This window comes from Peromyscus maniculatus, chromosome 6 (genome assembly GCF_049852395.1).
Source record: "Peromyscus maniculatus bairdii isolate BWxNUB_F1_BW_parent chromosome 6, HU_Pman_BW_mat_3.1, whole genome shotgun sequence".
Lineage (NCBI taxonomy): Eukaryota > Metazoa > Chordata > Mammalia > Rodentia > Cricetidae > Peromyscus > Peromyscus maniculatus.
This window is the reverse complement of record NC_134857.1, coordinates 1,949,867-1,960,674: the sequence shown is the minus strand read 5'-3', so window position 1 is coordinate 1,960,674 and position 10,808 is coordinate 1,949,867. Positions and strand designations below refer to the sequence as shown.

Here is a 10,808-nt window from a genome sequence, read left to right as displayed (position 1 = left end):
TCATTAAGTTATAAAGTACATCATTCATATTAAAAGTAAATTCTCAGGTGTAACTGTAAATAAAACAGAGCAATAATGTAGATTAATAATGCTATGAGTTTATTCACAAGTACAAAGAAGACACTTTCAGCTAAAATATTAACGGTCATAACTAATTTTATCTGAACTCTCATGACCTACCCTTCCTTCCTTCCTTCCTTCCTTCCTTCCTTCCTTCCTTCCTTCCTTCCTTCCTTCCTTCCTTATTGAGCAACTGAATATCGCACTTGGATGACATTTAACTAAGAAGTGTGGTCAGGTGTTCCTATAAGAGTACCCAGGTCATTGAAACTCAGACATACAAAGCTCAAAAAACAAAAATACAGAATAGATGTAGGAAAGCCCAGCACCCCATTGTACAAACAAGGAAATGAAAACCAAAAGGGCTTAAGCAAGTGGCCACATTTCATGGCCAACAGCATGTCAGGTCTGTCTTCTTGTCACCGGCAGGTGAACAATGGTGTCCACAGTTTTTCCTTACATCCCTCTCAAGGACTAAGTCTTAGATGCAGAGAAGTGGAGGTACCACTATGCAAGACCTACTTCGTCTAGTTTATTCAAAGTATCACTTTTTCTTGGCTAGTGGTGGACCCTTTACTGGAGTTTCCAAACTATTCAAGCTCTTAGCCTGGGCACCACTGAATTATTTTTACTTCTAGAGTAGACATGCTCAATGATCTAAAAGGCTAGAACAGATTTTTAAACAATAAACACACCAAAATAAATACATTGTCTTAAATATAAAACCACAGTGTCAAGAAGTCAACAATTATAAAGCCAGAAAACAAACAACTAAATAAAACTTGTAGACACCATCTCTCTCCATCATTTCTTTCTGAAGGATTGTGTCTTTGCTTCAACTTTGACCCTCAAACCCAACAACCTGCGCTAGCACCATTCAACACTCAGTGGGCTAATGTGTATAGAATATCATCAAGACTTGCACATTTACATAATTTCTTTACAATAATATATTTTAAACTTTTGAGAGAGTACATTGTTTCTGGTTATGACACTTTGCTGGGAATTAATCAAATAATCAGCTATATGTTAGAGCTGTACACTAAGTCTGTGTTTGTTTTAAAAGCACTTTTCAGTACAGACATTTCTGCCTCGGAGCAAAGCCCCTACACCCAGTCCGGTACATGTTCTTGGGCTCTCAGATCCATTTTAACAAGAAGAGACTCTCGAAGAGATTATGCTATTCCAGGCAAAATAGCTTTCTAGACTTTCACCTCACATTGAAACAGACTGTTGGAATTTATATCAAATGCAGAACACTTTGTTTATTTTACCATCTATGGTTAAAAGATTGGAATGTTAAGTAAATGTCTGTTTAAAACCAGGACAGAACCTCTGGTCTCTTGGTTAATCTCCTGATTTTGATCTTAAATAGATGGTTAAATTTAACTTGTCAAAAGTGTGCACGAAATGTGTCTTAAATGCTCAATGTTTGAAATGTCTTTATCTCAGAAGTCTCATTGTACAAAGAGGAAAGGAAAGAATGGACACAGGAAAGGACACTAATGACTGGATTAGAAGATCCAACACACCCATACTCTTTGAGACGAGAGCTACAAAACCTTAAAACTCTATTTGCTCCAGAAGACTCTGCTGATGTTTGCCCTACCATAGGTTTTAGTTGCCATCTTCACAAGTTTAAAATATTAGCTTATAAAAAGACTTGACATTGGGAGAAGTTAACCCTGCTTCTTAATATGCCATTACCACTTTAGAAAGACAGTGAAGACCAGGAATGAAGTCTATAAATAGGTTAAATTCTACTGTATTTAAATATCTTGATAGACCTAATAAAGAAGAAAATTTGCTTGTACACATCTAGGAAAACTCTCCCCTGTAGCATAAATAGATTAGATATCTGTATGCTGGATGTTCAATTGGAAGGAGCAAGTCCTTCAGACATGCTTTCAAGTACAATTTTCCTTAGAGAATAAAGACTTCAATTTCCGATTTCATCTTACTCTTCTGTATTTTCAGCTTACATCATTCAGTTAGGATCACAAAGGTCTTATTCTTGCAGACCAACAGTTTCTCTAGCTGTATTTTTAGTTAAAATCTTTAGTTTCCCCCTTCCAGTCAAAGCATGTCACAGTTGGGCAACAAGATGAAGACGTCATAACTTGAGAAGTCACAGAAATCCATGACACAGGAAGCTGAGCTCTCTGAGGAGAGATTTTCCGAGTTGACAGCCCGGAGTCTGTCAGTGAACTGCAATGTCTGTGTAGTAATTTGGCAATGGATCTTAGCCTGCAGTGTTTGAGTCATTCCTATAGGAACATACTGTACTTCTCCATTCACAATCCCAGGAAGCAAGAGGCACTCCCGTTTGTGAGTTTCCATAGTGTGCAGTGTCTCCTCGGGTCCTTGGGAATCTTCAGGTCCTGTGTGTTCTAGGAAAGATGCTGATGAATCATCTGTGGAAACAATGGTCCGTGAGTCACCAGGCACAAGAGACAATGGAGGAGATAAATAAACACATTTAAGGCACATACCTTTTGAAGGAGCCATTTTAGTCTTTCTAGGAATTCTTTGGGTGCTTTTTTCTCATAAGAATCACAGGATGGACATTTCTGGAAATCAAATAAATAAGCAAATAAAAGGTTACGTTCTTTAAAAAAATTCTATGTTGTAAAATATTTATGTAAAGCATATTTCTTCTATTGAAAACATAAGTCATGACCATTAACAAGCATTAGGGAAAATGTGTAAAATTGTTCTGGAATCCATTTGTGATTTCATCCTCAGAGACGACTCCACAATGTTTTGGTGTTTAAAATATGGTGGTGTCTTTTTGCTCCTTTTATTCTGTTTTATTTGCATTCTTGTTATACTGGTTGATACAAGCTATTTGTCGTTATTTCTATTAATTTTTTATTTAGCCAGTTACAGGTATTTCCTAGGTATTAGCTATGCTTTCAGTACAGGACATATGGCAGTCGCTTTATTCTCCAACACAGAATGGTGCTCTCATTATTTTTGGATACAGAAGTGGCGTCTAGCTTTCCCCTTATGGGCAAATCTACAGAGAACATCTCTGCAGATAATATTTCATATGTATCTGTTTGATTTGATACATTCCTAGAAGTTATCAAGTTTATCAGGTAGAACAACTTTTTATGAGTGTTGCTTGCTCTCCTCCTTCCTTCTCGCCCTCCTCTTTCCCTCCTCCTTCCTTTCTCCTCAGCTTCATGCCTATTCCCGTTCTGATACCAGAACAGCAGGCCGTTTCTAGCTGCTCAGTCACGTGTTGTTACAATGAGAACATCCTGTGGAAACACACTAGCTATGTTCTGCTTGACACAGCTGTTTTTGAAACCTGGAGAAAGTTGGCCTTTTTAGTAGATCTCACTTTCTTCCCCTAGAAACGAGGGTGCCTAACCCAGAGAGCTGGGCTCCACGTCTGCACCACACACCACCATTTCCTAAGTCCCTGGCCCTGAGTCTCAGAGCTGTGCTCAGTTCCTCAGTTTCTTCCTCCCTCCCTCCCTCCCTCCCTCCCTCCCTCCCTCCCTCCCTCCCTCCCTCCCTCGTTCCTTCCTTCCTTCCTTCCTTCCTTCCTTCCTTCCTTCCTTCCTTCCTTCCTTCCTTCCTTCCTTCCTTCCTGCTTCTTGAACAGGGTTTCACCCTCATAACCCAGGCTGTCCTGGAACTCTCAATCCTCCTGCTTCAGCCTCCTGGGTACTGGGCTCACAGACATGCACTACCATCTCAGGCAGTTCCTTTCTTTGTGAAGAACATTTTAGAGGGACATTTTCACATACTAACCTCGAGGAGCAATCAAAAGAAACCAGACCCCCACTCATAATGTAACTACTGTTTCATTTCAGTCCATGTACAATTTCTTGAAGAATAGACTGGCAAACAAAACAGAGCAACTCCTTTTTGTTATCTCTGCTGGTTTTGGTTAATGCTTGAGTTACTCAATTCTTGAGTCTCTGAATTGCAAGTGAGTTGGTCAAAGAGAAGATATTCAAGAAAAATTCAGAGTCCCAAAGAAGGAACCTGGAAGTTTTCCAGCCTCATAAAAGGTCGTTCCCCTTAAATTCAATATTAACTCTGCTTTTTCTAGGACAGTAATATTCTAATCTTGGCATCTTATAGGTTATCTCTTTTCTTGTTGGAGAATTGGGATCTATTCCCCCATAACAATGACAAGAGTAACTCCAGCACATGAATGAATGGAAAACATTCACTTCTAACAATTAGATTCTCTTCCGAATGGCTTCTTCACTCTGGAAGCTTCCATTAACAGACTGCCAGGGTGGTAGCCAGTTCAAGTTGGGTTTCTAGACAGAATGGGAAGACCTGAGAGGTGACACCATTTCTCAAAATGTACCTTGTACGATGTGGACTAACTCTTCAAGAAGGCACGGGGGGGGGGGGGGGGGGAGGTGTCTAGCTGTGTGTGTTTGTAAAGCACAATATGTTACAGTACTCAAGTAAAAGTAAGATAGGTAATATACTGCAAACAAGAGAGATAACAAAAGGCAATCTTACAACTAAGCTCTTCTGCTTTTTCTCAGCCTTGGTGGCAGGCAGCCTCCTCCTCAGCTGAGTGACTAAGTCACTGATGATCGTCTTATTGCTTCCTGTGTTTGCTGGCTTGAGTTTGGCCTTCTGGAAACAGGCAAAAGCTGAGTGCTCACAATGCTCCTGAAGGAGAGATAATTAGCATATGTTAATACCCGGAGAGAGATAATTAGTATATGTCAATGTCCTGAAAGAGATAAGTAGCATTTGTTAATACCCTGAAAAAGATGATGAGCATATGTTAATGAATGTTATCCCAAAGGTTAAAAATGACCTTCCAGACCTCAATTTCTGTTTGCATTATCTCGTCTTGGGCATTTGTTTTAGTGGCTGCATTAGGTCTGGTCATATCTCCACTTAAACTCTGCAGAAGACAGAAGTTCCACTCAGACAGTTTCCGTATCTAGGAGAAGAAGAAGGAGCCCCTTCCTGCTGCACAGAGATGAGCTTCACCCTTCACGATTTCCTATGCCTGGTACTATGCTGAATGCCACTCGGAGGTTAAAGTGGTGTGGGCATGAGCTTTGTGGGGTTGGATGTGTGTGTGTGTGTGTGTGTGTGTGTGTGTGTGTACTGTGCACACAGGCATATTTGTGTATGTGTGTGTGTGTGAGGTGAAAACCCAGGACCATACATATACTAGGAAAGCAGTCTACCACTGAGCTAACAGACCAGCCTTTCTGTGACAGAGAATTTAGTGTAAGAGCACAGTTGCTGAATTCTGAGGCTGTAAATTGTGAGCAGTGGCAACTCTGGGAAAGCGATCTAACAGATCTGTTCCACTTGTTGCCACATCTGTCCACCATGCACTCAGGAGTCTCATGGGTGATATGCCTGGAGCAGGGTTCTAGTCTGTGCCTGTCACAGCCTGTCATCAGCAAGTGCTCAGTTACTGTTTGTGGAATCGATCAATGAGGTGAGTGAGTTCAGACCACGGCAGTAGCTCGATCTGAGAGTCATTGCACCTGCTCAGGCCATCAAACATTTTGTGAAGCCCCAGTCACATCCTTGTCTGGATAGGGCAGGGTTTCCCATGAATCAAGAGTCAAAATCCAGAAGGTAAGACTTGCTTAGCCAGCGGAAGGACGGCCTCTTTAGCAGAGTGCGTCACAGAGACTGGGAAAGTGGAGGGAATGAGAAGCAAAGCCTTCCCTTTGGTTTGGCCACATAACTACCGGGCAGCGGAGAAGCCCAACTCTTAGCAATGGAATGCGCTGGAAGGACACACCAGGCAAGTGCTGCTTCTCTATGGAGCCAAAGCCTCGGCTCTGGAAGGGCAACACCTGCAACGCTTCACTCATCCCAGAGCTCCTGTCTGGGTGGCTTTCACCCACATCGCCCTTTCCTTTAGCAAATGTCTGTGTGCTGTTATTCTCCCCCCGGAATTGCCACATCTTCATTTCACTGGTGTGCACAGAAGGCACCAGCTTCCAACCAAAGGCCTCCCTCCTTCCCAGCGACGCTGCCTGAACCTTCTCAGGGACAATCAGCTGAAAGAGCAGCCTGCTTTGCATTTTCCAGCGCGTACACTTGCCCGATGTGAATGTTGACTAATAACACAAGTCCATCAGCCTCGCTTTGCATAGGTAGCCGCAAGCGCAGCAAGCCTTATCTAGTTCCTTCTATCAGGGTGGCTTGCCTGCCACCAGTGCGAGGTGCCGGCCTTCCCATGTTTGCCAAAATGCTTATTTAATAGAAACTATTTATAAATGTTAATTATAGCACTTTTTTTTCCTTGAAAACCACATGTTCATGTTTGTTGAAGTTTTTTCTTTTCTCTTCTTTTTGACCACAACCGGCTTAACTTACTGGAAAAAAATAATATTCATATTTAAAGAGGTAAATTTTCCAGCTGAAACTGAAAACGCTAACTGCTTCATCCGTGATGATCTGAGAAACCAGCATTTCTCACAGAGGTTCATTTTGCTGAGTTAACATTTTCATTTGTACACTGAAAGAAAATTAGGTTCCAAAGAAGCTTGGGGAGGCGTCCTAAAAGCCACCTCCCTGAGACTATCCTGTCAGGAAGGGTCAGGCCCAGCCATCAAAGCTTCACATCCAGACTAGAAGAGAGATATGACATCAGGATGTGGACGCACCACTGTCCCCATCCTTCCCTGTCCACCACTGACAGACACTGGCCTTGGTTCGGTTTTTGTCCTACAGGAAGCAGCCTGTCTCTGGAAATGTGTGATCCGGAACAAGGATCTTCAGGTTGGACTTTAGTGCACAGCAAAGGCAGAAAAGTGATGAGGAAGCAGGCCCTGCCTGAGGGATGCAGGGCTGAGTGGGAACATGGAGGGGATCGAGCCTCCGGGCTCCCAGGAGGCTCAGAGTTAGAGGATGACGAAGCCAGGTGCTCCTGGCTGCTTCCTCAGCTGGGCCTCGCTGGAGAATGTGAGGCATTTTCTAGATGTGCATGGCTTCTGCATGGATGGCACAGCAAAGAAGCCAAAGGGAGGAGTTAAAAAGCCAGCTCTCTCTTCAGCCAGAAAAGAGATTCTCATAAAAGGCACACCTGCCTTGCTAGTTCTGCAACTGGATATCTGAAAAAACAAGATGAATTCCTTAAACCTGTTTCTGACCTGGTTGTATTTTCATCCTTTGGAAGGAAAGACATTGCCTGTCAGTGTGGAGTGTCTCACCGGCTGTGTTAGGCGACTTACCTTTGTCACATCACTCACAGACGGAAGCTTCCCAACAGACCGTGACTGAGGCACTGGGTGACTTTGCTGTCAGATCCATTCTACAGTCTAGAGCATTCACTAGCATCCCTGGCCTCTAACAGCCAGATGCCAGTAGCACACTCACCCTCATTCCCAATGGTGCCGACCAAAGTTTCCCCACATACTGTCAAGTGCCTCCCTAGGGAGGGGAGGCAAACCCCTGGAGAGATGAGACCAGGAAATGCAGAAGAGGGGGTGTCCATTACAGACCTCAGTAGCTTTGTGGAATTTGTTACAGACCCTGCTTTGGATCTAGCGCTGAAAACCTGATCTACAGCTCCTGTGGCCCTTACTGCCTTCCTCTTCCTCAAATGGTCCTGAGTTTGCCTGCCAGCAGAGCTCGGAGATGTCAGTTAGAGCTGTGCTCATGGCTTCGTAGATAGCACTGCCTGATCAGATCGTCAGGAAGATGTCAGTTCACTGAGACACAGTCTCATGGAGATGTAAGATTTTGAAACATCCTGCAGGAGAAGATGGATCCCTAGAGACTGGGAAGGGGGCAGAGGGAGAGGACAGAGGGCAGGTGGACAAGATGTATGGGTGTACACAATCACAGATATACAGTCAACTTGTATAAGTAATGTGTATAGCAATGTAACGGGATAAACATTAAGGTGGCTACTGGGAAATTCAGACTTAAAACGACATCTTTCAATAAAAAGCATATATAAGAAGTAGTCATTGGCTCAACCCGCTGAAAACGAGGGATTTTCCTATTTTTTACTTTGCAAAGTATAGACTGTAGGTAGGAAACCCCGGAAAGAACTTCACCCACAGCAATCAACACAGTGTGTAAGATGCTGAGAAATAGACATGTTAAAAAATATTCTTGCTTATTGAAAATGTCCTTTCAATAAATTGAATGTGCTACTTTCATTTTAGCGGCTGTCTATTAGGAAGGATCTAGTAAACACAAGAGTGGTCATGTTCAGAGCTAGAACTAGAGAGTGAACTGCGGAGCAGAGCAGAAGCTGTGACTCATTCACTTTCTAAACTTTAACACTGTCATTTACCATAATTCTTTTCTTTGAATGTATCTGTGTGGTGCCCTAATTACTGGTAACACTTTCCTGGTTTTCCTAATTCACGCAATTAAAGGTCTAGCAGTGTGAGCACTTCCCCAGTTTCATTCACAATGTTAAGGTGCCAAGCAGAAGACCAGATCAAAGAAGTTCTTGGGGGAAAGAAAGCCTGGCAGAAGCCCCTCTGCACTGCATGCCAAGCCTCTCCTCCACGGGACTCGGCTGTGAATGGTGCAGGAGTTGGAATGTGCATCTGTTGAAAATGACCCTTTTGAAAGACCTCGCCAAAGGCCAAAGACAAGAGGACTCACTGAGGCCAAGGTACATGGGAATTACACTCAGAGACTTTTGATTTCCATACTCTGTGCCTTCCTTACAATCTACTTCTCTCTTTCTTTTTAAAGATTTGCTTTTAAAATTCAAATATTACCTCTTATCTTCAATAAGATTACAAAGAAACTTAGAGAGCTTTCATGCCTAAGGCCCTGAAAATGTGATTATCTATTTCTCATTCAGAAACTGATCCCAGCACAGATTTATATCCTTGTTGATTTGTCTTAGTAATGACTCTTAGTATTCTTAGAGGCTCTAAAGAGTAAACATGCATTTTATAAGGATATAATATGATATGTCATTATTTAGTTTGCTAGTAAACTTTTGGTTACATAGACAAAATGAAAATGAATATTTTACCAATTATTAATTCCCAAAGTCATTGAAAAGAAGCATACACCTAAATCATCATTTTAGAGCTTTGTTAGACTTTGAAGTTTACATAAAGTACATTTTCAGAAATCAATTCAGCTGATCTTACCTTTACATCTTGTGGAGCTGGCAGAAGTTCAGGATCCTAGCCAAAAGAGAATTAGTTCTGAGTTAGTGATATAAGTCAAAAGATTCCTTTCACATTAGTTGAAAAATATTATTTAAATTTCATTGTGCAAAGATGGCCTTACCAAGTCATTCACATAAATTTTCAGCTGTTCAACATTGTCTACAAGGTGACGAAGTCTAATCAGGAGGCGATCTGGCCTTTGGGGGCTTGTTTTATGGGCCACTGTCCCCAAGAAGATGACTATCAGACAGATAAGGGTCCTCTCCATGCCACCAGAACTGGGTCTCCAACTACCAGATGAGCAGGACCTGGGTCTGGTTTTCACTTCAGCCTGACTGTGGACAGGTTGTCTCTTCAGCTACCTATTTATTCATCCTTCAAGGAGAGGCAAAGCCCTCCCATTGCAGCTGGAAATCTTCGTACAGTGGATGACTGTGAGTAAGTCGTTTTTCTTTTCCATTGGCTAGGCATACGTGTGCGTGTGGGGGCAGGGATGGACAGAGTCCACAGAATGTGCCCCATCTGCATCTTAGACAGGAAAAAGAGAGACATGGGTGAATTCCAGTTTTCAGCACTCACCAAGAAGTGTGTGTGTGTGTGTGTGTGTGTGTGTGTGTGTGTGTGTGTGTGTGTGTGTGTGTATGTGTGGCACACAGGAGGCACCACCAGGTTTCAGAGAAGTAAACACAAACACTTTGATCCCTGGCACCTTACCTGGTCTGTCTGACAGTCATAAAGACACTTCTACAATGAGTAAAGAGCTGGTATGTCCTTTGTTGCAGGAACTTTTCATAGGGTAATGACTATACCTCTCGACTGAACCATCCTGTACTCCATTGCAAAACCGGACTAGGTTAACTTTTAGGAAAATTGCGATAAGGTAGTTTCCTAACTAGCAAGACTATTATCAGGTTTCAGAATGTTAAAATAGGATTTGCTTCCAATTTTCACCAATGCATCTTTAGACAGCACTAATGGTGCTTCCAGACACTTTGTGTAATAATCTGGTTTGTAAATATAATAAACTGCTTTGATGAACTCTGTAGACAGTGCACGCTCCATCAAGACCTTATTCTATCTTCATTAAAATAAGGACCCACAAATTCTGTGGTGTCTACTGCTTGTATTTAACCCATCAGTTAAATACATGAACAGAGCAAATGCTCCTTTCTGTCCAAGTTAAAAAAAAACTTCAAACACCAAGAGCAAAAGTATTTCTGCTGGACATTGTCTCCAGGGTCTAAGCAACATGCTTCTAAGTGCATTTGTGACCAGGTAGAGGCTGATAAAACTCTCAGAGACCAGAAGCAATTTTCGCCATCTGCCTCTTCTGTATTTCTTGTCCTATGACCCTTCACCCTTTGGAAAAAGTTGAGTATAATACTGTAGCTCAACAGATATTTAAGCCACGGTCAGGTATGTCTTACAAATAATCCTCTTGACTATAGATTTTGACTTATCTGTTTGTTTATCTATTTTTTCACATGCTTACAACCATCCTGTATTCCAGAATGTTATGCTGCCACCATAGAGTTTGTATCTGATTTACTCTGAAGGTTGGACTGTGAAGTTTTTATCATAGAATACCTATTCAAGCTATGATCTTATGCAAGATATGAGCATTCTTACAGTATG

General features: G+C 42.1%; 1 protein-coding gene across 1 annotated transcript; it reads right to left on the bottom strand.

The window, feature by feature from the left end:
• Window positions 1-206: 206 nt before the first annotated feature.
• Il21 (interleukin 21) lies at window positions 207-9,624 on the bottom strand. The gene is made up of 5 exons (XM_006991822.4): window positions 9,295-9,624; window positions 9,153-9,188; window positions 4,558-4,713; window positions 2,553-2,630; window positions 207-2,474 (listed from the first exon to the last, which is right to left on the bottom strand). The coding sequence occupies exons 1-5, from the start codon at window positions 9,439-9,441 to the stop codon at window positions 2,451-2,453; spliced, it is 441 nt and encodes a 146-aa protein (XP_006991884.1). The 5' UTR covers window positions 9,442-9,624; the 3' UTR covers window positions 207-2,450.
• Between the last annotated feature and the right edge of the window lie 1,184 nt (window positions 9,625-10,808).

Excerpts from the sequence above, each read along its gene's own strand:
- Il21 (XM_006991822.4), bottom strand. The coding sequence starts at position 9,441 with ATGGAGAGGACCCTTATCTGTCTGATAGTCATCTTCTTGGGGACAGTG. Across the intron at positions 4,714-9,152 it reads CAGCTCCACAAGATGTAAAG|GAGCATTGTGAGCACTCAGC; the intron begins GTAAGATCAGCT and ends TCTCTCCTTCAG. Across the intron at positions 2,475-2,552 it reads TAAAATGGCTCCTTCAAAAG|ATGATTCATCAGCATCTTTC; the intron begins GTATGTGCCTTA and ends TTGTTTCCACAG.